The 27,256-nt window shown below is 37.6% G+C and overlaps 2 protein-coding genes across 5 annotated transcripts in view; both read left to right on the top strand.

The window, feature by feature from the left end:
- The window catches only part of LOC145502530 (glutathione S-transferase Mu 1-like), a 15,022-nt gene extending 12,562 nt beyond the window's left edge, over positions 1-2,460 (top strand). Inside the window, exons 9-11 of the mRNA XM_081481852.1 lie at positions 445-534; positions 1,856-1,876; positions 2,269-2,460. Of these exons, the coding sequence (XP_081337978.1) occupies positions 445-534; positions 1,856-1,876; positions 2,269-2,352 (195 nt within the window). The 3' untranslated portion in view covers positions 2,353-2,460. The remainder of the gene's footprint in view (positions 1-444; positions 535-1,855; positions 1,877-2,268) is intronic.
- Positions 2,461-2,945: 485 nt separating this feature from the next.
- Positions 2,946-27,256, top strand: part of LOC145502521 (uncharacterized) — a 94,581-nt gene continuing 70,270 nt past the window's right edge. For 2 of the 4 annotated variants that reach the window (XM_081481834.1, XM_081481832.1), the window contains exons 1-3: positions 2,946-4,117; positions 15,435-15,608; positions 22,204-23,090. The gene's annotated coding sequence lies outside the window, so the exon portion shown is untranslated. The remainder of the gene's footprint in view (positions 4,118-15,434; positions 15,609-22,203; positions 23,091-27,256) is intronic. The other 2 variants (XM_081481833.1, XM_081481835.1) reach the window with 2 other exon arrangements.

The following is a 27,256-nucleotide window of genomic DNA, read 5'->3' as shown; positions in this document are numbered from 1 at the left end:
GGAGTTCATAGCCACCCTAAATTTGGAAAATTTAAGGTGGCTTGGAGCTCCCTCAGTAGAATATTTTTAAACTTTGCAAAACGTTGCATCTTATCATGCATATCACAACTTAATAATAAAAAATGGGGGTCACTGAGTTTGTTTTTTGAGTTATAAGCAGTCAACGCTAAAATCAAGTAATGTTTTTAACAGGTGGTAATGCTATAATGGTAACTTATTATGGTATGAAGATCACCACTATTGGTTCACTAATGGCTGGTCATTATCATTATAATTATGATTATTTGTTAAACAGTGGTGGACTATTATTACAACAAAGTAAAGCTGTTGTAAAGGGGCTGGAAACTGTTGCTAGCCACCTTATTTAATGAACTTTACAGGCCACCCAGAAGTATTCGTATGACTTTTTGGATTTAATTTTGCTTTTTCATTTGTACATCATAGATTACCTTTGTTGACTTTATCTTGTACGAAATGATGGATCAACACAGAATTTTTGAGCCCTCTTTACTGGAACCTCATAATAACCTCAAGGTACAAAATAACATCTTGTGTTATTTCAAATGCGCTAAGTAGAAAATGAATAGATAGAGTAACTGTGATAGGCTAGATGAGTGTTATTCTGAAAAGAGTTGCAGTTGTTGACTGATGTTTGAAGGACCTTTCAAAGTAAAAGCCATGTTAGTGTCAAATGAAAAGTGTTTGTCAAGAGGTCAATGGTGTTTTTAGTGTGGTTGCTTGAAACTGACTGGTCAGTACTAATTTAGCCATAATGTTACTGACTGTAAGATGTTTAAAACTTGTCAGCAGTGATTGGTCACAGTTTAAGTGAGCTTTATCCATCTATTATTGGTCAATTGAAGTCATTCTGTTTGCAAAGGTTGGATTGAAGACTGAGGGTTTTTTGTTGTTGTGAACAAGTCATTTGTGAGTTGCTGGTAACTGCTGGTATCTGTTGAGAAGCTTTCATTCCAAGTTTGTGTACCATTTTGTACTGTCTTTAAGTTAAGCACCGAGTAGAGTCCCAGTCAGTTCTGTGGTTTGTAAGTTGATGATGGCCAGCAGTGTGATTTTTGACCTCACCATTTCTCATTTCTTGTTTGTGTTCAGCCAATCACATGTTAATTTTTCTGCCTCTCTCTTTGATGTAAGATAAAAATCTTCCACAATCTCATTTCCAAATGATTTTAAGCAGGTCCATGACAAAGGTCTTGTTTTATTCACCATTCTTGGGTTTGGCAAATTCCTCAGTTCAAGTTCCTGACAGCATCTGCACAGTCTTTCCTTACTAGATTCAGCTTTCCCAAACCTCAGGTTGATTTATAGAAGATTGATAGAGAGGGAGAGTAATTTGACTCTTATTCCAGATGGAACACTTCTCACAAAATCTGACTTGAGCTGAATGGAAAATAGCTTGCATGTGCTGTTGGGTAGGCTTCTGGTGGGAAAACGTGGAGGCAGCTAGCGAATAACAGCAAGAAACTTTCATGAATATGATGAATGAATGAATAAATACTTTACTGAACCTCCCCAATGGGGCTTTTCAGGGCTTTCCCATGGGATATTGCACCCTGGAATATCACAGAATACATGTATATATGCAGCAATGTTTTTCTTCAATGCATGCGATAAATCATGCTGTCTTTCTAAATGTTGAACATGCTTTCAAAGAGTCCTATAATTTGAAGATGCACGTATTAATAAGCACCTACCCTACATGGGACCCACTTTAAGGTCTCCACACCTCAGATCTTCCTAAGGACCTGAAAAGGATACACCTAGGAACCCACCTCAGGAGTCATCCCTAATTATTTAGTCATTATAATAATTGTAACAAATTTTCACTCTTTTTCAGGAATTCTTAACTCGGATTGAGGTAACTGTTTAGGATTAGAATTAGTGATGTTGAAGATTATTTTCCTGTAATTTTGTTTTTGTTTTTTTGTTATATGTTTGTTGCAAACGTGTTGGCTTCAAGTATTCAATACATAAATCAAAATGGTAGTGTCTACTTGATCATTATTTTCATCAGCTGTTTCCACTCAAAGAATCTATGTTTGAGATTAGTTTAAAATTAGTAAACTAATGCCATTAATTTGACAGTGTGCCACTATTACAAGAGGCTTTCAAAATAAACAATACAAAATAACTTGTGTTAATTTTCACTTCATATGAAAAAAAAGTTAGAAATGAACTTTTTTAATTTTGTGATTTGAATGTACTGAAATTAAAAAGTTTAAACTATTTTGTTCTGTTTTCCTTCTTCAGGAGTTACCTACCATTGCTGCATATATGAAGTCAGACAAGTTTAAGGCCCATCCCATTAATAACAAAATGGCAAAGTTCAAGTAAATTTACAAAGAAGTGGGACGACAAAAGATGTAATGAAGATCTATCATTCTGCTGTCTTGTTAGGTGTTAGGAAAGAAAAATAAATAATGCTGTTACTTTCAACACACTTTGTTGAGGTTTCTTTTTTGCCATTTATCGGACAAAAGCAACAACAGCAACAATGAACTAATAAAAGATAATGAGATTGCAGCTGGGATAATGGGAAAGCTAATTAGCTGCAATCTGCTTTCTTTGTATTCTTAGCTATTTATCAACTCGAAGCTGATAAAAGCAAATGAACACTGCTTTAGTGTGTAAATGAAACTGGCATTTCAAGCGGTAGCCCTTTGTCAGAGTTAGTCAAAGTCAAGTCTAAGGAAGGGTTCATGCTTGAAACTTCAGCTTCACTAATTTGCTTTGGTGGTATTTTACCTAATTTATCAATTACATATATTGATAAATAGCCAAGTGTTTTGCTTGCCTACTAATAGACACTTTGCATAAATGGCTTCTAAATTTGAATAACAATACTTTATACATCCTAAGCCTTGTGTTCATGTTTCCAGACAAAGGATTTTTCACATGAATGTGATGAGATTTTTGTGATATCCAGAATAATTCTTGACCTTGATTATTCTGGATATCACAAAAACCAAATCTAATAATTGTTTTATTATACCTTGAAAAAGAAATGGAAGTTTTTGCCTCTTCACTGATGGCAAGCAACACAACTTGACATGATTACCCTTAGAAATTTGGCACTGCAGTCATACATGACATGATTACCTGTGACTTTGAGTGTCCTTGACTTGATTATTGTATAATCTGCAGCTAGATGACATCACAGGTGCTGATTTCAAAAATTCACTGTGCGCTTTCAGCCAATCAAAAAAGAGATAGTGAGTTCAATGTATAATAAAAAGTTTTGTTATTCAAACACTGGCGCTATTTATGTGAGGTGTCTATACAGCCTAACATTTTCTTTAGAAACTTATACCTCTGCTTTCTGTGTAGCCTCTCTCACAGCCATTGTTTTTACTCCCAGAAAAATTGGACGGATGTGTGCAGCCCACTCCCCAAAACCCTTGCCCTATTTATGACCAAAATCTCTACCTTATTAATGACCTGACCAAAAACTGTTGATACCCTATTTATGACCTGACCCTTAAATCAATACCCTGTTTCAGACCTGCCTTATAATTACTGGTAGTTCCCTATTTCAACTTTTGTTGATGGTCTTACAAACATACCCATATCACGACTAGAGAGCAAAAACCATACCCCTGTTTAAGACCCAAATGGCCATAATTGATACCCTGTTTATGACCAAAACGGCTGAAACATCATACCTTGGGGCCGCACATATCTGTATAGCCCGTATAAGGGAGTATCACCCGGGGCCTGCCGCCACTTTTGAGTCACTTTTCACGGCTCACCATCACTCGCTCCCTAGATCCCTGTAACGCCCACCTCCACTACCAGAGAATTGACCGTCGAAGCCTACGCGGGGCCTGGGCACAACTACTTCCCGCGCTTTTCCCGCGCTTTTCACCCCCGGCGCGGTTGCCAATTAGCTTCCCAGTAAGGCACGGTGTGTCACAACTAAGTTTTGAGAGATGACAAGAAGGTATAAAATTCATCCTGTTTTGGCCATTTTGACTTTTGGAATCGTTTGAAATGTGACAAGCAATGTCAGTTGTTGTGTTCTTCAGATGAATGGTGTAAATTGGCGGCTGAATGTGGCAAGCTGACCAGTCGACGGATTTTCGTCTTCTTATGTTTTGAGGTAAACGTGCTATTTAAGCTTAAAGCTGCCTTCGCTATATAACGAGTTTTAGAATGTAAATTTGACAAGGAAACACTGTTATCTTAGTGTATATTGCTTTGTGCCTCGTTCTACAAACCTTGAACGATAATATTCGAGCTTACCAAAGCTAAGCTAAGTTGCATATTTAATCACAGTAGATTTGATCCGTATTTCTGTGTGAGTTCGCTGCGGGGTAAGTTGAAGCTTATTAAAGCTTACAGTTAAGCTTAACGTAAAGGTGAATAACTTAATGTGAAATATACGAAATATAAGAACCAGGCAATTGCGAGACTTTTCAGTATAATTGAAGTGATGTGATAGTAGGCATTGGTAAACGGACCCCCACCCCCACCCCCCACCCCGCCTCCCCACCCGGAACGGTTTGAGGTAACACAGGCATGGAGGTACCTGTGAACAGAAAAATAATTATTGTCTGCTGCACTTAGTCACCAAAAAATACTTTGCAAAGCTCAGTTTTAATGAATGTAAAACTGCGACAGGTGATATTTTGGAGTTTGATTAGTCAAGGTAGTATTCACATCGCATTTTTAGACAGAAGAAAAAAACTAGACCCAGCTGTAATTTTTTTTATTAACCTGCATATATTACATTACACTTACAGAATACTTACTTTAAAAAGCTTACAATTTACAATACGGTACTAAAATTGACTTATAATTGGCTACATTACTAGCTTATGACTTACAAAATGTTATTTTACACTATCTACCTACAATGTGCCTCATTACTTACTTACAAAGATAATTTACTACATATGACATTACCAACTTACAAAACATTGCATAACATTACTGAGTTACTTACAATATGCTATATTACATATGTACATCACTTAAAATACCTTATGTTACTTCACTTACCATACATTACGTTACATTACTCACTTACAATACGCTATATTGCTTACTTACAAATGTACGTGATTTACTTGCATTGGGTTACAGAACGAGTTATTTAAACCTTGCAAATGAAATGTGTGACTATGTACTACATGTATTAATTTATGAAACCAGATCACTTCTTTAAAAAGGTATTATGTTTGTCTGACATAAGGGCTGTAGAACATTCAATTTTCTATTTTGTCATTTACCAGATTTATATAATCTGCGAACTTAAATTTAACGCTATTTAATGCTTTGCAATAAAGAAAGTACTTACCGATGAGAATAAGGTGGTTTAGGGTTGAACAAGAAGACCAATTATTAAGTACGCTGTAAATGATTTCATTCTTGGAAAGGCTTAAGGTCTTTTTTGAAAAAGACTGACACTATTCAATAAAATTGGACCAGAAAGAACTAGCATAGGGACACAATACAACTGTTTGGTTGACTTTTGTGCACAAGGGACAATGCGGGTCCTCAACCTTTTTCATTTAATACAAAATGCAATTGGTGTAAAGAAAATTGTGAATAATCTTGCATTGGAAGATTGAAAGTTTGATTTCTATAGTCATGAGAAAGGATAGAGAATATATTTTCTGACATTCTTAATTGACGGTCTTTTCTTAGCTGTTGGAGGAGAAAAATTCTGATGATCAATTAAAGATCTATAAATTATTTGCATGTAAGTTTATCAACAGCAAGTAAATTAACTGTGGCAGCTTGTTCTTCCTGTTTTAGGTATTTTTTCCAGACACTTGATATTGCCAAAGGAAGGCCGTGATATTGTAAAAATTTTATTTTACATTGAATTTTCGTAAGAACTCGTTGAATGGCAGAGAACAAGTGTTTCTTTCGTCGAGAAGACTGGATAGTTTATAGATACCGGCTTGATGCCAGCTCCGAAAACATGCGGAGGCTTTGTTAATTTTTGTGAATCGATTATCCCAAGCAATTTGGTTGAGTACGTCTTTCTTTGTTGTAAGGACAACATTATTGAATTCTTGTCAGTGCGAAATCATGTTCTTGTAGAACAAGGATAGCTTTGCACTTAAGTTCAAGTATTTTATGTCATAATTACATTGAAAAAGAAGTGTTTTGCTGACACCAGATAGAAAGCCCAGTGGGATTAATTTCCATGGTTGATCGCCTTCAGAGCAAGATGCTTCACCCAACATATTTTCAGTACTTTGTCAAATAATGTGAAATCAATCCTGTTTAGCCCTCCTTTTTTTTACTTTTAATCAGAGTAGATTTTTTGACCTTTGGGTTTTTGTGCTTCCATACATAATCAGAGATCAGCTTTTTAACTTCAGTAGTGAACGTGTCTGGTGTGTTCAGCACACTACAAATGAAAGTTAGTTTTGAAATTGCTGTTGTCTTGGCTACATTGATTCTGCTGTATATGGATATATCTCTTGATGACCAAAGGTATTCTTCTTAGAGGGGTCTAGTCGATCAAGAAAGTTCTTATTGGCTGCGAGTCGTTTGTCATACGAAAAACTAATTTCCAGGGCATAGATTGGGTCTTCACTTAATCTTATATTTAAGAATGTATCTTTTCGATATCGTAATGATCCTAACCACAGCAACTCTCATTTAGATTGATTTATTCAGAACAATTTTCAAACTAAGCAAGTAAATTAAGGTTATTTAGTGACTGAATGTCTCTAAAAACAGTGGTATCATCAGCATACTGCATAAGTTTTATTGTGGTTCTGTCATCTATTCTGAAGCCTTTTATTTCATCTCTGCTCCTAATGGCATTACCCAGGATTTCTATCCCAATAGTAAACAGGATACCAGACAGAGGACAGCTTTGCCTGACTCCCCTTCCCAAATTAAATTGCTTAGTGGCAAAGGCGTTGTTTGGAATGTAACTTGAAATGTCGCTATATTTTACGTTAATCCACTTCTGCAGTTGAGGACCAAAGTTGAAAGTTTCCAGGCATTTCTGAAGGTAATTCTATTCAAGGAATCAAATGCTTTTTCAAAGTCAGGAAAAACAGCTAATCCCGGGATGTTTTGCGTCTTGGTGAAAGACATGATATCAGTAATAGTTCTGATACTTTCGCCGATATATCTTCCTTTGACGTAGCCTGTTTGGCTTGAATGAATAATTTTAGGTACCGTTCAGTCTCTTTCCATTCTGACTGCAATGGCTTTATTTAAAAGGGAAATCAGCCTCCAGTTTTTTAAATATTCTAAATCTTTATTCGTTTTTGGTATCAAGGAAATAATTCCAAGCTGTTGGGAGATAGATAAATCACCGGGCTCATATACATGATTAAAGCTATCTACCATAAAATGTCCCACTACCTCCCAGAAGAATCAACAAAATTTGATTGTGAACCCGTCAGAACCAGGTGCTAGTGTTGTATTGGAACTTGTTAAGCACAAATGCACATTCCTTTATTGTTAACAAGCCTTCGCAGTGCTTTGCTTCTTCATTGATCATGCTTTTAAAGGAGCTCAGTCACGGTTTGCATATTTTGAAAAGTTTAGCCTAAATTTTTCAAATTTGTTGTTTACAATCCGTGTCAATCTTTGCCATCCTTGACCATCCTTGTTCCTTTATGGTTTATTATTATCTCTTTGATGTTTGTCTATCTTAGTAAACTATTATTTTCAAGTTTCCTTCCATTTAAAGGAGATTTTGTATGTGGCCAAAAAAAACACAAAACACCGTGACTGAGCTTCTTTAAGGTCCGGTGAGTCGAAGAAGTGTTTGGAGTTACTTCTCTGTTTCAAGTGAGATATTTTTCAATTTATATATATTCTTACAAAAAGCTCTCCTCCTCCTCCAGTATTTGTTTAGCGTTACGCAGAACAGAGCCGTCTTCGTTTTTTAATGTTTAATGAGGTTATAATTATGTTTCTTCCTGTGGTTTCTTTTCTCCAAATTGAGAAAGTCTTACTATTCTTTTCACCAAATTCATACCATCACTTCAGACTATTGTTTCTTGGGTTTTTTTGCAACTATTTTTGCAAGTTTGCTTTTCACAGGGTCTATTTCAGCTTTTGTCTCTTTGTTAAAATAATGTTGAACGAATTTGCTCTTGCAGGCAATTGAATTTTTCTAATAACTTTCTCTCTTTGTCGCAATTTTCTGTAGCTTTTCTTTTAGAGAAAAGAATCGTGGCCACTCTTATTTCCATTTTGATCATTTCCCAGAGGAGCCCCTTATCTGTTGCCTCATGATATTCTGATGCAAACTCAGGTATTTTTTTTCGAAATCAGTTCCGTATAATCTTTGTCAGTTAACAGTGAATTATTGAACTTTCCAAAACCCAGGACCCTGCTGATCTTGTTTTTCTTCAGAGGATAAAGACAAACCCAATGCAGAATGATTAGAAAAAATATATTGGATATTATTTTAACATTTTTTAGCGAAGATCGCTTATCCTTTGAGATCAAATAATATAATCCAATTTGCACTGAATCTTCATCGACAGATTGCTCCAAGTGAAACCTTGATTTTTTGCTCTCCAGGTATCAATAAGATCATGGGCAATTATCAGATTACTGATTTCTTCTGTCAGTAACCAATTTTTTTTTAGTTTGACTGATCAGTCTCTTGCTTATCAAGCTCAGTTAAGGCACAATCGAAGTCACCGCCTAGTACTAATATCATGTTTGCATAACTTTTGAGCATGGAGTTGGAAAAGTCTCTGAGGAAATGAATTTGTTGCATCTGATCATTTGGTGCATAAATATTCACAAAAACAAACTTTATGTTGTGTAGAAGTACTTTGCTTGAAACATACCGTTCTTAACACGGATAATTTTTTCAATGGACACATTGATCATCAGCTTAAAAAGGATCGTTACACCATGGCTGTGATTAGAGCCATGACTTTCAACAATTTTGCCACTCCATTCAGCTTCCCAGAGCTTACTAGTTTAGGGGGATGAGTATATTTCTAGAAGAATGGAAAATAACATCTGAATTTTGTTGATGGCGTGATGGTAGAGGATGATATCGCATGGAACACAAAAACAGAAACCGAACATCACATCAAGGCTACACTACACTAAAAGATCATATAAACTATCAGACCTGAAATTATCATTTGGCACACTTTTCTGCCTGGGAAGAAAAAGCAAAAGTACCTGAAAGGACTCAGCCATCACTGCCCCTCTATGAAACTGTAGAATAACCACGCTCCATGAGGTGACCATAAAATTAATTGGAAACCGTTTGGTTTCAGGACCACGATAAAGGGTGCGGTTAATCAACAGTTTCTCCATGTTGAAGAATGCAGTTTTTTTGTTTGCTTTTGGCTTTCCTTAGCACAGGTTGAAGATCTTTCCTAATTTCATCAACTTCTCTAGGGAAGTCGTCGGCCACACCATATTTGGCACCTTTGCGAATGTCCTTTATGTGACAATTGATAAATTCCTTGTCCTGATAGAAGGACATTTTTGCTATGATAGGTCATGGGTACAGCTTCTTCACGGCAAGCGGTCTTGTTGGTATCCTGTGCACTCGTTTGAACTGAATCCGACCTACCGGTACATCTTCTTGACATATCTTCATTTCTTTATTTAAGAAACTTCTCAGTGTTTCTTTGGTATCTTCCATGGATTCTTCATCCAAATCTTTTATTCCAAAGAGTTTAATGTTGTTGCGTCAATTATAACATTCCTGTTTTATTTGACGGCTTTCCTGCTCATTGAGCTTTTCTAGCTCTCTGTTTGCTTCTCGTAGGCTAGCAGTAGTCAACTTGACTTTGGCCCATAACTCATTTATGTCTTCTTGCATGAATTAAAGGCATTCTGTGGTGTCCTGTTTTTCCTTTTCAAGTCCGTTTTTGCTTAATAAACGAAAACATTTCTTTTATTCGTAAGTTTTCTATGTCATACAAATTACAAACACACAACTAAATTTTGGCAGGATCTAGTAACAGCACATTGATTGATCGGAAGACCATTCCTTTGTATATGTATATAACTGCTATAGCATTTCATGATTCATCTTCATCCATTATAGATCTTCAATGCTATATGTGTATATATTTCAGTGACATCACTCTAAGTACACAACCTGGAGAAGAAATTGTGCTTAAAGTGCATACAAAAAATTTTTGCAAGTTGTCAAAATTGTATTTACCAAGTTACAATCTGGAGCCAAATAATTATGAGTGGCATAATTCCTTAAATTATAAATCTCACAAGTGTGTTTGCAAATTATGCAGTGAGCAATCTTTTAAAATCCTTGATTCATCTTCAGGAGAGTTTGGGTCAACTTCAGAAATAATTTTCAAGTTCTTCTTTCATGTTCTGAATTCTTTTAATCTCTTCAGACCAATTTGGGAAATGTTAGAAACTTAGTGCATCGACTTTAGAAATGTTCAGGAGACTTCTGGGAAATTTATTTCTCTCCCTCTCCCAAAGTATCAGTCCCTTCCCAATGTGCCACTTAGAGGGTACACATGTATACTTTCAAGTAATTCAACAAAGATAACAGTGTACGTAAAATGATTGTCAAGTATTTTTAACATACAATTATGGAACAACTTGCATCTGAAAAACTTTTAAACTTTAACACTGACAATAGCCTGAGTAGAGGACTAACCAAAGCCACAGAGCCCTTTGTGATGCCATAATTTTATTTCAAACTTGATATAATGCAAATGCAAATGTTTATGATATGGATAGTGAATTTAATATTTATATTGCAAGCTCTACTTTAGATGTACAAAGTATATGTATAGTAGAAAGGACATTTTTAGTCTTGAGGTGTACTATACAAAAGCAAGATGAAGAAGACTGTCTCTGTTGTCTAACTAGAGACATAAAAAAAAATTTTCACAGTTCTCCTCACTTAACTAACATGTATCTCAACAACTGTATCGTGTTACATTGGCTACCTTATTAGGGACTTTAAGATACGCTATGGCGAGGTGCTACTACAGCTACTTTGGCTGTGAGGGACTAGGCTGACAACGGTGTTTTACCCACCAAACTCAAATGATTAAGATTTTGCTGCACGGCAACGGTATGTGCAGTCTCTACATGTCTTTACAAAAATGACTACTTTCAAGGAAACCAGATACTTTCATACGAAATAGGCTCGATTAAAGATAATGATTTCCTTCTCTTGTATCCATCTTACATCTCCCAGAACTCAGATTTGTCTTTTAGAACTTGATACAACCACCTGTAATTCCAACCACAAAACAAAATATAAACTCAGATATAAAAAAGCTGGATTTCAACATGGACAGGTTGTTCACACAACGATTATGTGATAAGCCCGAAAATACAAAACTTTCAATTATAATAAAATACATTGAACAATTATAGCTCAGATAAGAACATACGAAGCTTTCTTATAAACGGCTGTTCAGCCCGATACTAATATGACTGGAGAAGTAAACAGCAGGCTTATATTCACATAGTGAAGAGTACGTGAAACCAAGCACTTTCCCGTAGTAGAAAGCAAGGCTACAGCAGGAAAGTTGTACTGATATGCACGTCATGATGTCACCGGAAGTGATCTTCATTAACTGCTGCCGTACTACAGCCTAGCCATATCATACCTTAAAATCCCTATTATGTATGTTCCTAGGGGAGGAGTTATCAAACCTGTTTTGTTTCAGAAAGTGTGAGAAAACTTTTTACTTTAAGAGAAATTTATTCTTCTCATCATACAATGCACCTCATGCTAACTAAACTAATGGCTTGGATGGCTTTTAAAACACCGTGGATGAATTTGTTTTACACCTGTAATTAGAAGCCAAAAAGTCGATTCGAATATTATGTTTGTGATCTGTGCAGGTATCTACCACTGGGAGCTTTTTTTTCTCTGCAGATTCTGGCTATGACAATGTACTGATGAACAGTAAATAAGATGGCTTGCGCTTGTTTTATTTTAAGGGTGTGAGTTTTTGAGACACCACTTCTCCAGTTGCTGAGTGAAGTCACCAATAACAGTTTCTCTCAAGAGTACAGTCTGTCATCAAGATAATTTCTTTACCTGTAGTTGAACAAGTGAAGCTTTAAAGCAGGTCTTTAAAGTGCAGTTAATGGAGCATGACGTTCTTGGCCCCTGTTGGGTCGTTACTGTTATTATAAGGGCAATAGATCGTTTTCATGTGATGTTATCGTGGAGTATTAATACCATTAATATGAATCTAGACATGACAACCACTCATTAGTTTCACATCTGGGTTCAGGCAAAGGTCACAGCCTTTTTAGTCGATTGAGCAACTTTATTGCAAAGTCATGAGACTATTACAAGCCAGTAAAATTCCACCAATTACTGTAGAGTAAAATAACTGTTAGTAGTATTGCTCAATACCTAGTATGTAACCTAGTTTCGGATCTAACGTACATCATTATCATTCTAGCAATAGTGCAATAGCTATCTATTATTCGCGCTTTTCAAGTTACCAGCATTAGCTTTCCCGCCCACTTACTTCCATGGCAGTAATGATTTTCGTTGTGTTCATAATCTTTGTAATTTATGTATTTATCATTATCTTGTACAGGCTCTCGATGGGCCGCTAGTTTTATTGTAGTTTATTCAAAGATTGTGATCAGCAGAATCATTTTCTGTGTCGCTTGTAGGTGTAGGATTAAAATAAACTGCCTGATCCCAATCACGTGGTTCAAGAGTGAGTTTCTGTGTTTAGATTATTTTTCTAAAATCGAAAACTAAAGAGCCACCAAAGTTTTTATCCCCATCAGACAGAAGAGGGGGTAAATTTATTTCTGTTTAGAATGTTACGGCTTAATAGTGTGCTTCATTTGAAAACCAGGGTATTTCAGAGTTGTGGCGGTGCAATCGCATTTCTTGAAAAGTATATACCTATATCTCATGACTTTTAGCTTTTTTAGAAGTTAGATCATTAGGAAAAGTGCTTATGTAAATGTTTGTTTGTTCAGTACAGACAATCAGTCACCTACACTGTAGATAGCCAAAGTAAGTTCCAGATGTTTACACTATTTTCTGGCCGCCGTATTGGTGCGCCACAGAGGTTCACCAACACGGCATTTCCATACTGGACTCTGTAAATTTCTGCGAAACATTTCGACAAATATCTGCAATCTGGGAAGCGCACAAACCTAAAGCTTGGAGAAGTGTCTTCTCTATCTATTTCCTATAAGATCACAATTTCTTGACTTTATCCACTGAATGGTTTTCAATTTATTTTTTTTTGCGTGATAGTGAAAACAATCTATGGTTAAATGTAACGTAACAGATTCTTTTGTCTAACTTGTGACAATGAACACTTAGCCTTTCATGAATACATGTACATGTTGCAACCCTGTGTAGTACACTGATATATCATGTATTTTGTATGGCTAGTTTTTTTCAATAGATTCATTTATGTCTCATTCAAAGCTGCATGAGATGCTTACTTTCTATGATACATTATTCACCACTGGCCTAAACCCAGACAGCTGTTTTATCATTTGAATAAACTGGGTTCATCTCTCTATGACGCTATTGGTTAATTCTCACAGCAACTTTCCCAAGCTTTGTTTTTCGCTAGTAATTTTAGTGGCGCTATTTTGCTCTTGTTTTGCCCAGTTTGATCCAGCGTGTGTCGGTGGTGTCGGCTTGTAGTGCTGGGGATATACTAAGCTTGAGTAAGCCACAAATGTCTACGTTCTAGCATGATGCTGGCCGGAGGTTTCAGCTGATAGTGCTGTTTAGAGTTAGGCATATTCACAAGTTTTCGGCTGAATTTAATGGCAGCCGCAGTGCGAAAACCGCCTTTCTACTTTTTGTTGGATTTCTGAAAATGAAAAACTCTCAGGCAAGTTTTAGTCTTATTTTTGAAAATAGTTCACCAAGGGGTTTCTCCTGGCAAAATATGAAGGAATTGATGATTTCAGTTTTGAAGGTCAATTCTCGATATTGAGTGTCCCCTCGTCTTATAAAGGGATCTTTGCTGATGTCATTGTTTACAGTTTGGCTCATGCATTAGAATATCACTTTGTGCATGGAAGGCATCATGTTAGATTTGAATTGACTCCAAACAGTTAAAGAGCTAGTGAAACTTAGTACATAGTGAATATTGCTTTTTGTTTGCTGTTGTTGGTCTTGTTGTTTAGCTTTTTGGGTGCAATGTTAAAGGTAAAATATATTTTGTTATAACTTGTCCTTCAAAAACTGCAAAATTTCTGGATCGTAAAAGCACTTGTGAACTCATATATTCTTTGTAAATTATTAGCTACCCATGTGAAATGTATTCAATACATTGGGCTCAAATTCGTTGGCATAGTTAATCGTTCTATGACCTTCCAATATTTAGAACTGAGTTTTTTTGTAGCTCCATCAGAAACTGAATTCGCTTGTGCTAATGAGGCAAATATTGTCGAGGAAAAGGTGGTTGTTATTCATCGTGGTAGATGCAATAATAAAGTGTATTATTGTTTGTCTCACGATGTAGTCACTTGAGATGTAGATCGCAAAGTTTCGACTGCTTACTGCTAGTCTTCTTCTGGTGATAAGGTCGACTGATTGCATGGTATCATTTATATCACAAAGGTCACCAGTGATTGGTGCATTTCAATCCTCCTATTGTTCCATTGTTCCAGAGTGGTCCGCTGTTGTACCATTCTCCTGTTGTTGTGTATTTTGATCGTGGGCATCCATGCTTCTCAAATTTCAATTCCACTATCCCTGTTGATGTTATTAGGGTGAAGTCTTATGTGAATAGCTTCCTTGACCCTACGTGTGTACCAGTGAGGATCTCGATCAATAAACTTGACCTCATTCCAGATAGGATAGTGGCCGGTCTCGTGGGTGTGTTCAGAAACGGCGGAGGTCTGGGTACGGGCGAGTCGTATATCCCTGTCGTGTTCTTTGATCCTCTCCTGCATAGACCTCCCTGTTTCCCCGATGTAGACTTTGCCGCACTCACAGGGAATCCTGTAGACAACACCATCCTGTTTAGCTGGGTTGACGGTGTCCTTTGGTCAGACTAAGTGTGACTGAAGTGTCCTGTTGGACTTAAAGACGGTGTACGACCGGGTTAAACGTATGTATGTATGTGACCAAACAATCAGTAATCGCTGGAGAGAAGAAACATCTGTCATCTGTACTTGTGTCCAACAGATATCCCTCCTCTTTTAACAGAAGATCACAAAGGCATGAACAACCCCAAGAAGAGAGCCTGTTGCGGAATTTAAATCCACCGCCATTTTACCTTATGTCCAAGGAGTTTCGGAGTCTCTCCGCCAGTGCCTAGAACAACAAGGCATTCGCACCGTCTTTAAGTCCGACACAACACTTCGGTGACACACAGTGCGACCATTTACTTTATTGAGGCAAATATTGTAAAAAAGGATTCCCCAATGCCAGCTAAAGAATAGTTATCAGAAAAATATGGGTATCACAACTTATATTAACTGTTTTTTTTTTAATATTTGTTTTGTAGTAAACTAATTTTGCAAGTTATCAGATCAGCCATCAAGGATGGAACTGGACTGCATGGACATATAATGAAGAAGGATTGAGAAGCACTGTGTTACAGAATGGGAGTGGAGTCCAGAGGTCAGGGGAACACCAGGTCGACCCAAAACAACATGAAGTCAATGGTTGAGGAAGAAAGGTGGGCGACTGCCATAGCTCTAGCAACAAATCTAAGTCGATGAATGGGGAATGTCAAAGCCTCATATGCCTTATGGCATGGAGAGATATAGCTATAGGTATAGGTAAACTGATTTTGGAATCCAGCTGAACAGGATATGTATGCAAGATATTAGTACAGCAACTGGGTTATAAGAAAAGAAGCCAGTCGACTGAAGATACATGTAGTCATTAAATGTGGCTTGTTTAACTCATATGATTGGGCACAAGAAATTTTCAGCCTTCTCAGTTACTTTTCTGAAGTTTCCCAAGTCAAAATCTGTAAATTAGGCTACCAGTTTTCTATAAGAGTGATGCACTCCACCAGTCAAGATTTGTTGACAATCTCAGTTAGTCCAGAGTGCAATGGCAGAAGTTGAAAGGACAGAGACCTTGATTTAAGACATAATTCTGGCTGTGTCCTTGTGCTCATGTGTGTATTCAAGGCACAAAAATAGTAATGGCTAGTCAAAACAGCTTTAAATTTTATTGTACAGTTTTGCATTGATTTCTCTTTAAACCAACTATCCACAAGATTGGACTTTTTGTTCAAGATGCATTGTTTTCATTTATTGCCAGTTTTTTGGGGGGGAGGGGGGGAGGGGTTGGCTTTTTCCCTTTTTGGCTTTTGACTTTTTTGGCTTTTTAAAGGTGCAAATTAAGCTAACTTAAATTCTGGCCCTATTTAATTCAACGTTTGCTTTGATGGTCTCGTTGTAGAGACACTGTGTTTAGCCACAGAGACTCAGGTTTGATTTGATTGTCTGTAGTTAAAATTATTTCTTCTTGTTTTCAAAAGTTGTTTGACTCTTTGGGTCCAAAATAATTTGTTGTCACTGTGTTCAAAATTTATTCACCAAGTCCAGAATTATTTCTGTGCAATCCAGGTCATTTTTAGGTGCTTTTAGAATTATAAGTAGTTCGTATAGTGTGATTGTCCAGGTGAGGGTAGTTCTGAAAAGAACTGTTGTTGGTGACTGACGTTTCGACAACCTGAGCAGCAATCATCTTTAGAGTCAAGTGAATAGTGTTTGTCAGTCACTTATGTTATAAGTCTGGTCTGTTGACTCTGAAGATGACTTCCGCTCAGGTTGTCAAAACGTCAGTCACCAACAGTTCTTTTCAGAACTACCCTCACCCAGACGATCACACTATTCGAACTACTGATACTCCTGGGTTCAGACCATTTACTATGTTACGTTCACTGCAACAATAAACTACAACAACAACTTGACAAACTTAAACAACTATCACCGACTAATTTACTTGACACTGTTATGACAATCGCCAGCAGACGAGCTGACAAAACCACAGACCACGTTCATACTGAACAAGGACGAAAACTGACTAGACTTCAACGCAATAAAGACAAAAAATGACCGAAAACTGAAGATAACTGGGTCGGGAATATTTCTTCCTGTCCCTTAGACCAAATCGAGACTCACATACTGTCCTACGGACTAAAACACTCAGTGACGCCTAAACGGATACCAACCAAGTCTATCAATTGTATCTAGTGTTGAGGCGGTTCTGTCTTGACAGGGAGATCAGAATCTGCCAAGGATAACATCAGAAACAGAATTGCTTCAATCCATGATATAACCAGCGTCTATACCTGACAATAACTTGACAAAAGACGAACAACAAGCACTGAAACGACTGAAAATGACAACATTGTTATACTAACAGCTGACAGAGGACATGTCACTGATGTTATGGACAAGACTGACTACTTTGACAAAATGAACGCACTTGTTAACGACAAACAAACTTACAAAGAACTTAAACACGACCTGACGCCAGCACTTCAACCTAAACTTAACAGCAAAATACTTACGCTTAAAAAGACTGATGCTATCGACACTCAATGCTACTATCGACTGAGGTGCTCAGTGCCACAACCACCGAAACTTTACGGACTGCTGAAACTGCACAAACCTGGTATACCAATGCGACCTATAGTGTCATTCTGTGGGTCCCCTATGTATCATCTGTCTAAGTAGTTGACAATCATACTGCAACCCCTTACTGATAGATCAAGATGCAAACTACAATCTACAGAGAACTTTATTGATGCTATTAAGACAGTACAGATACCTGACGACTACAACTTTGTGTCTTTTGATGTGAAATCACTGTTCACCAGTATTCCACTTCAATTGGCATTACAGTGTACCGAAACCGCTATACAACAATCTACTGTTGAACTACCATTACTGACAGAAGACATCATGGACTTACTGAACCTTTGCCTTACATCGACTTACTTTCAGTACAACGGTAAACACCTCAAACAGTTGCATGGAACATCCATGGGGTTGCCTGTTTCTGTTGTTGTCGCAGAAATTTTGATGCAACACGTGGAGGAATGCGTCCTTGCAACTTGCTGACAAATGATACTGCTTTGGTTATGCTATGTTGACGACACCTTTACCGCCGTTCACAAAGACAAAATTGATGACTTTCACAACCACCTAAACGAACAGAACACCAACATCCAGTTTACTAAAGAGATCGAAGAAAATGGAAAACTTCCTTTTCCAGACTCTTTTATAAGCCGTGACAACAACGAACTGCAAACAACAGCGTACAGAAAACCGACACATACCGATAGATTACTTGACAAATCATCCTACATGTACAATGCGACTTCACACAAAGCCACAACTATAACGACTTTGACAAGACCAGTGAAACTAATTTGGGATACACTGGACAGCTTACGTGACGAAAGCAGATACCTTGAACATGTTTTTGACAAAAATAACTACAACACTGACTTTATTAGATGAAACATTTACTGACCTACTGAAGCTGACGTAACAAACAGGAACCCAACACCTGTTACTGCAGTGACGATACCTTACATTAAGGGCACTTCTGAGACCATCTCACAGATCCTACAGCCCTACAACATCTGTGTAGCCCACAAACTTACAACTATGTTACGACACTTACTGACCAACATTAAATACAGGAACAAACCTAACAACAGACAGGGAGCAGTTTACAAGATCAAATGCTCCAACTGCCAGGCTTCCTACATTGGTGAGACTGGCAGAAACCTTAACACAAGACTGACTGAACACAAACGAGCCTCGAGAAATGGTGATGCCAACAATCACATTGCTGTACATCATCAACTGACAAACCACAACATTGACTGGAACTCTGCTCAGTGCTTAATCTACAGTACAAAGTATTTTCAATGACTGACTTTGGAAAGCTGGGACACAAACCTAGAACAAACACCTCTTAACAGATGTCAACAACTACCGACACCTTACAAATGATTTATCCATGACGGAAACGAAACCGACACACGGACTTCTAACAGATCGACTTAATTTGACTTACAATAAACAGACCAAAAACCAACCAATTTGACTAACAATAGACAGATTGAAACCCACCAATGACTGATGACAAACTTTACACGAGTCTTTCAGCCAATACCATCATGGCTAAACTGACCAATTGCATTCAACAGACCAGACTTATAACATCATCGTCCGGGTGAGGGTAGTTCTGAAAAGAACTCTTGTTGGTGACAGACATTTCGACAACTCAAGCCGAAGTCATCTTCAGAGTCAAGGACCAGACTTATAACATCATCGACTGACAAACACTCTTCACTTGACTCTGGTGTGTCATGTTACCTGTGATGTCACTCCTCACATATAGCTAAGAGTATTATGCAATAAACTTTTATTGTATTTGTCTTTTGTAGCAATGAAACTAGCTGAAAATTGTAGGATGAAACAGGTTAAGGGCATTCCACTGTGATATTTTTTTCAAACAATTTCTTTTAAGCTTTTATTAGGCTCTGTAGAATCCCTGGTAACTTAGGTCAGAAGACGATTAAATTTGGCAATCTTGTGCTATAATCTTGTTCAGTTGGGCTCTGTTTATAACTTAATGCGTATCCCATGGGTTTGGAAGATAATTATGTTTTTTAGTATGCTCAGAATTGTGTTCTTTAAAAAGCCTGTGTAAACCTGTGCTGTATTTTGTGAAACGAGCTCTTCAAAGACTTTAACGTTATGTGACCCTCCATATGAAAACTCATCTTATGAAACATGGTAATTTGGGGAAACCGGGCTTTAAAAGGGTTTCCAAAGGGTTTCAAACTCTTGAAACTGGGTTTCCAAAGGGTTTCCAAAGAGTTTCAAAGGGTTTCCAAAGGGTTTCCAATGGGTTTCCAAAGGGTTTCAAACCACTGAAACTGGGTTTCTAAACGGTTTCCAAGGGGTTTGTAAAGAGTTTCCGAAGAGTTTCTAAAAAGTTTTAAAGGGTTTCCAAAGCATTTCCAAAGCATTTCCAAAGGGTTTCAAACTACTGAAACCGCTTTCTAAAGGGTTTCCAAGGGGTTTCTAGTGAGTTTCCAAAGCATTTCCAAAGCTTTTGAAACTCCTTGAAACCCCTTGAAACTGGTTTTCCAAAGGGTTTCCAAAGGGCTTTTAAATAAGTTAGCAACGGTTTTCAAAAGAGCTACCAAAGGATTTTTTATTGTTTCTAAGAGTGCCAGCCTGCAAAAATCAGACAGATTCTTAATTTTGCAGCAAGGGTCGAAAATTCGATTTTGCTCATATTCTTATGGTAGATAGGCTAGGGCATGACAAAAGCTACTGGATAGTTTTTTTGGCAAAATATCCTTTATTTCAAAGAAATATGAAAATTACTAAATTCCGTTATAATCGTCGTTTGATGCACCATTTTATTAAGCAAGTCTGAGAGCCTCGCATGCAAAACCACATCATTCTACCATCTTTAAAACACCCAAATATTTTTGTGCAATGTTTAAATGTGTACTGGGTTGATTTTAGGGAATGTTGCATTGTCTTTTTGGGAGCAAAATAATTAAACTTCGAAGACATGTATTTCATTCACTTAAAAGTATTTCGTGAATATAATTAATTTCCACCATGTGCGAAACCTTCATATGGATTAAGCTTTAGGTGGTTGAATCACAGAAGGATGGTCTACAGATTCCTGTAAAAACTTCTTTGGGCAAATGATTGTGAGCGATGGAAGAGCTTTTCAAAGTACGTTAAAAATGCAAATATTTGACCTTCCGTTGTCAAATTTCAGTTTACGGGTTAGACGTATATTTTAGCATGTACCTCATGACTTGACCTATGTTAAGTTGAAACAGACACAGAGCTGATCATTTCAAAGTGTTCTAACCTTATTTGCTGTAAAAGGCAGGTCCAAACGGAGATGTGACATGTTTCTCTCACTATTCATCGCATATAAAGCAGAAGTTTGCTTTTGTTTACACAACGTCCGGTGAACATCGCCTACTATCAACCCATTATTGGTCGAATACTAGGAATCTGTGACCATCTTTTGGTGCATATAATCACCACTGCATCCAAATCAAAAACAGCTAAGTCATTTGCAGATAGTTGCTTGCTTTGCACTTCGCCATCCTACGCCATAATATTTCGTTTGATCGCTTTCTGACCATTGCTGGTAAGAGTGTCATAGCACAATCTTACAGCTACTATTTGTTCGTCACGCAATGCTGTCACGGCATATGCTGCACATTTTGATCTATTTTGCATAGGGCACTCTCAGGATAAATGAAACAATTTATCCATTGTTTGTCTGTTCATATATATAATAATATGTGTATATTTTCATAATCATATTCTATGTAGTGTATGTGGCCTCAGTCCAAATCACGTTTGTATTACTTTCTGATGTTCTAGACAACAGCTGATAAAGCTAGTGCCTGTACTCACTACAATGTCAAAAAAATGACCATAAACAAATTATAGATCAATGAAGCAAGAACCAGCTGAGACAAAAGTAAGAAATCACAATGTGTCTAATTCGTGAGAAAAACACACTAAATTTAATTAGTAATTACCTGAGTAAAGAAACCCTGGCCATGCCATTTTATTTGGCGTATTTTGTTTGCTTACTGGCTAGGCATTGGTATGTTTGTAACAGAAAATGTAGGACGTTTGCACACCAATTTCACCCGTGCTGTTTCCCATCATTATAGAGACTGTGGTCAGAGATAGGAAAATCCAGACTGAGCTAACAACCAATTTTTTACCACGCCCTCTTGGAAAAGAATAAAACAATTTAAAAGTTGGCTTACTTTACCGGTAATTTGTATTCACAGCTATCCAGTGGATAAGTGATTTATCCTGTGGATAGCATTATCCACCTTTCGAAGAACCTGGGCCTTGTTAGGCAATGTAATTTGTATGGGATGTTTGCTTTTATTAGGGGATCCTCGCTGATGTCACTGTTTACATTGTGGCTTATTAGCATACCAGCTGGCATACAAAGAAGGCATCATGTTAGATATGAATTGACTCCAAGCAGTTGAAGAGCTAGTGAAAATTTGTTAATTGTGAAGTTAATGGTGCTGTGACCTTTCAATATTCAGAACTGATTTTTTTTCTTTGATAGTTCCATCAGAAACTGAATCATTTATGCTTATGAGGCAAATAAAATTTGTGGAAAAAGGATTTTCCCATACTAGCCAAAGAATAGTTATCTGAAAAACATGCAATCACAACTTAACTGTTTTTCTTTTTTTAAAACTATTTGCTTTATAGTAAAGCAAGTGATGAGATCAGCCACCGAAGATGGGACTGGATTGGACACCTATCTCCTAATAAGGAAAAAGAAGTGGAGGTTGCACAGACACCCAAAAAGATAAAAGACCAAAGCAAGATTTGACACAGATGCTGGAAAACAAAAGTTTCAAATCAAAGTTCATTGTCAAGCGATTACATGCATCACCACACCTCCTCCCAGACCAAAACGACACCAAGGACACTTACTGGTAAAAAACCAAGCAGGGGAAAATCTGTGGCAAGGTGCATGGTTCCACTTTGCAAGAACTTTGTTCTTCTCAACTACAAAGCTATGAAATGATTTGTTCACTAGAGACCTATGTCCTTGATGTGGTTGGAGGTTCCTGCGAGGGGAAGCCTACCTCTTCGGAGGACGCTGGTGTCAGGGGTGAGTTATGACGAATGCTCTGGCTCACATTGTAAAAACCCTGCACCAGTGTGAGTCCAACTTTACCCTTCGGGGTAAAGGGTATAGCTCGAGTCAACTCCTTCGGGAGGGTATATGGACAACGAAAGAGCGATGACGACGGGTCTGACCTCTCCATACCGAGCATTTGTTTTTCGTGGACTTGTCATTTCATGTTGTGTTGAAAGAACAAATGATTGGTCCAGCCAAATTATATTCCAACTAGATTTCCATGAATGCAGTGATGAAAGCCTCTACAACATCTTAGCAGTTAGCAGCCTTCAAACCACTGTAACCCAGCCATGATCAAGTCATAAGTGATGTTTAGGTCACATACATCTGTGCAAACAAAGAACACCATCAATCTAGCCCGACAAGATGGCATCATTGGCAGGAATCCTCGGGAGTGTAGCAAAGCATACATAAGGAAGAGTTATGCAGGAAAAAATGAAGCAGCTTGGTAAGGATTTACATTTTATGCAAGTCCAGCAAGGTCTGCCATTTAACAATTAGACCCGTAGCCCGCAAGGGCTATGGGTCAATAGACCATGAGGCGAAGCCGAATGGGCTATTGACCCGTGGCCCTTTCACGTGATCTTGAACCACTACTTGAACTACGACTTGAACGTCTCAATTTTCGAGAACCAGTCAAAACGGAACGCTCTGCCTCCTGTTCCTCCACTCTGAAGTTCTGCACGGGTCAGGAACTGCTCAATCAGAAAGCTGTATCTTTCGTACGCTCAAGTCTGATCATTGAAGCGATCTCTTTCATTCGCTCTTTCAATATCCTCCCATAAATGGCTCGTAATTTCATTGTACACAAAACAATACAGCGCCCATTGATCCTTTAAACGATGACTCAGCTCCGTAACTTCGCTTGTAAAACGATAATCCTTGAGCACTTCGTCTAAACGGCTAAAAATCTTTGTCATTTTGCCGAGGTGAGCAGCTTTCGACCTTTTCCAGACCGTAATCCTTTCTTTCGGCACTCTTTGTTCCCGAACATCGTCGCTTTCAGCCAAGCTGTGCGGCTCCATTCGCAGAAATTATCTGTTCATCCGCAGGATTTCGAAGAATCCACAGAATTTCGAAGAATGAAAACTCCACGTTTTAATCTTGACTTTTACCTCAGAGTTCCACAGTGTCGTACTATTTTTCTTAGCCTTAATATGCGTTTCTACGCATCACATCTCAATCTACATTCGCTTCGAAATTCTCTGAGCTCTCTTACGAAACTTTCTTTGTGAACTTCGCGAACTAACTTACATACTAATTCTCAAAGAGTAAAGTTGCACGCACTTATTCAAAAACAAAATGTCACGTGCACGCGAAACTTATCACATCAGTCAGAATATAAATTGCCTGAGATTGTAAATCTAATGGTTATGCCGTAAAAGTACTTCACAGGTCGATACGCATACAAAAGACACGACAGTCTAATTGTTTTAGTATCACCCAACTAGTCGGACAAAAAAGACGATAATAAAGTTAGCAAATGCAAGTTGAAGAAATATTTATTTGGGAATAAAACGAAAGAAAGCATCACGCTCGATTGTGCCAATTTCGCTACTCGAGGACTATTACTAATAGTCCTCTAGTAGCGTAGCCAATCAAAAAGCAGGATTTGCATTAGTCCACTAGTTGGGTGATACTAATTCTGATTATCACCCCAATAAGCCTTGTGGAAAGCTAGCTGTAGGACAGAATTGTATCAAGATTATCAGTGACAAGTCAAATTCTGTGGCTATGTTCTTGCGAATCCAGACAGATTATTATTGAAGTTAAATGTCAGGTAAAGGCTACTTTTTCGCTGAAATATAGAAGTAAATAAAGACTTAAAACAGACTAAAGACTTTAAAAATATCTGTTGCAGAGTTGATATGGTACTTTCCTGCTGGTTGAAACTCGAGTTCATCTGTGTCATTGCTATTTGCGAGCAAAACATGGCTACAAAGGGAGTGAAGAACATTAGGTCAAACGCCGAACATGAGTAGAATTTCCTTTTTTTATCAATTTTAGACATTCTTGGCGTAGCTGACTATCAGAATTGTCTGTGATTTGCTAGCGCAGAAGCAATTTATTTGCGTGGCTTCCGGTCGATAATTGACATAATTACAACATATTGAATGTTTGCTTAGTAATAATTATGGCCTACTTTGTTTGAAGTTCAGTCGATAATTGATGCAGGAAGCTCTTGTTCAGTCCATTTAGGACGATGCAGGCCTTTAGAAAGCTATAGTTAAGCTTTCCGCCATGGTTTTGATATCTGCTCATTTGTGTTGATTTAGACTCGAGTTTCATGTGGAAAGCTGTTCTAATTAAATTGTACAATTCGTGATTCAATGAAAAGATGGTAAATTTAGTCTTCCTGGCCTCAAAGTAACGCAGGAGAGTTATTTCCTTTTATTTGAGCCAGGATAAGCCTTTTAGAAAGCTAGCTCTAGGACAGAATTGTATCAAGATTATCAGTGACAAGTCAAATTCTATGGGGCTTCTTTAAGGACAAAATAACGAACATCCATACATTAATGTTTTGTTAAATTAATTATTGTTGTGCAAGATAATACAAATTTTAAAATAGCATAAATCAATTTCGTATGGGATACATCGATTTTGAATGTAATACATCAATGTTGTGCAGCAAACATCGCTTTCCTGAATCATTCGTGCATGACCGTATACAACTTAAAGATGATCGATAAGACTAAAAGATGAGGAAGCAGAAATAGGACTGACCGGAAGTCGGCTAAAAGAAGAGGCCTTGGGAATTAACACCTTAATAATGTAACTTATTTCCTCCATTTCTTTAACACTTTTCGTAGATACAGCTTGATGCAGTGATGATTTTTGAACAAAGAGTTTGAACCAAGAGGTCAGAAGTACCCTGCTTTGCATTTTGCAAAACGGGCGTGAGTACGTAACTGACATTTGTCATCTGCACTTGGTAATACACTAATTAAATACGTTATCTTGGACCTTTGCTACAGTGATTTCACAAACTTAAAAGTGAGTGAGTGTCTATACCTTGAAAGTTAAAGGGAAAAGTACCTATGCACGAAGAATTTTGCTTTTAATGCCTTTTCGAGAGTAAAATGGAATTTGACCTATTCCTAGAATTAGTTGCCTCGCAAGTGACCAAAATCTCCCCTCCACACCCCCAGGGGCTACTCCCTTATGGGCTAAATAGGTATGTGTTGCCCCAAAGGGTAGAATCTTTCAGTCGTTTAGGTCATAAAAAGGGTATTAATTTTGGCCATTTTGGTCTTAAATAGGGTATGGTTTCAGCACTCTAGTCTTGCATTGGGTATGTTTCTTAGAAGAAGCTACTTTTTCATTGTTTTCAATAACAACGTCAACAAAAGCCCTTCATAACTTAAGTTTAGGGCAACTGCGCCAGCCGCAATGGTCATAAATAGGGTATCAAATTTTTGGCCAGGTCATAAGTAAGGTAGGGAAAATTGCAGGTTTTGGTCATATGGTAATTTGACTTCTAAAATAGAGTTAACAACTTAAAGTGTTGCATGGATGTCACACGTGTATCACTCCTTTAGTCATGCTATACTGCAAATCAATGTTTGACTAGGTTTACAACTGTCAACACTTGTGTTTAAGTCATGAAAGACATTTACATAAGCAGACATTGCTCTTTGATGTGCGTTAGATAAACATTACTTTGTCCTTGGAACTACGATAGCAATTACATTCAACAAGAATAATTATTGTGATCTATTCATTTCTTTGCCTTATATGCTTGATCTCGGTTGGTGTGTCGGGATGCAGTCAGCCTAAACAAAACTCTGTTATTATGTGTAATGGATACAAGAAAAGCAATATCAAGTTATCATTTATAATTACTGCTCGCCTGTTCTCATACCGAACAATGCCTTGTGTTGTCGTGACTCTCACTAGTGCAAGTAGCTAGTTTGCGATTTGTCTGTATTTTCCCCGCCTTCCCGCCCATTATCTATGAACAGCTGGACTACAGGGTTGGGTGCACACCTGCCACTTAGCTTTGCATGTAACAGGCCGGGTGGGACCCTGACCCCACCTCAGGCTTATATCTATCCGGGTGTGGCATGCACCAAATGGTTGTCAACTTTATTGTGTACTTATGTAAGCATCCAAAGTTGTTAAAATAGGGTAAAGGTTTTGGCAAGTGGGCCGCACACCCCGACCCAACTTTTCTTGGAGTACCCCACCTCCCCGGCCTCCACGCCGGAACAAATAGAAAAACTCTTGATAAGTTGGCTATTTATCTTTACTATCTATCATTTTATCTGTTTACTTTTTTTGTATTAAAATTTATGCAGTAAATTTGGGTACCGGTATTACGTATTATTGAAGTGTGAAAACTGGGTTAAGCTGGTTAAGGTTTACTATACAAACCGTTTGAGGTTACTGTTGTTACTGTTGAGGTTACTATTGTTAGGGCATTTTTATCAGGCATGGCTATGTCTAGATAATGAGTAATAAGGTAAGCAAGGAGAAACTTTTTGTGCCGAATATAGCAGTGAAACAAAATTGAAAATTAAGAGAGAAGCTGTTAGATTTAGAAATTAAAGCTCTTCATGGTTTTGTTAGATGTATGACTGTAGAAGGCACAATGAGGGCTTGTTTCAAGTAAAA

Source organism: Orbicella franksi, chromosome 11 (assembly GCF_964199315.1).
Source record: "Orbicella franksi chromosome 11, jaOrbFran1.1, whole genome shotgun sequence".
Lineage (NCBI taxonomy): Eukaryota > Metazoa > Cnidaria > Anthozoa > Scleractinia > Merulinidae > Orbicella > Orbicella franksi.
The sequence above is the reverse complement of the archived record's forward strand: the minus strand, read 5'-3'. Positions and strand labels throughout refer to the sequence as shown.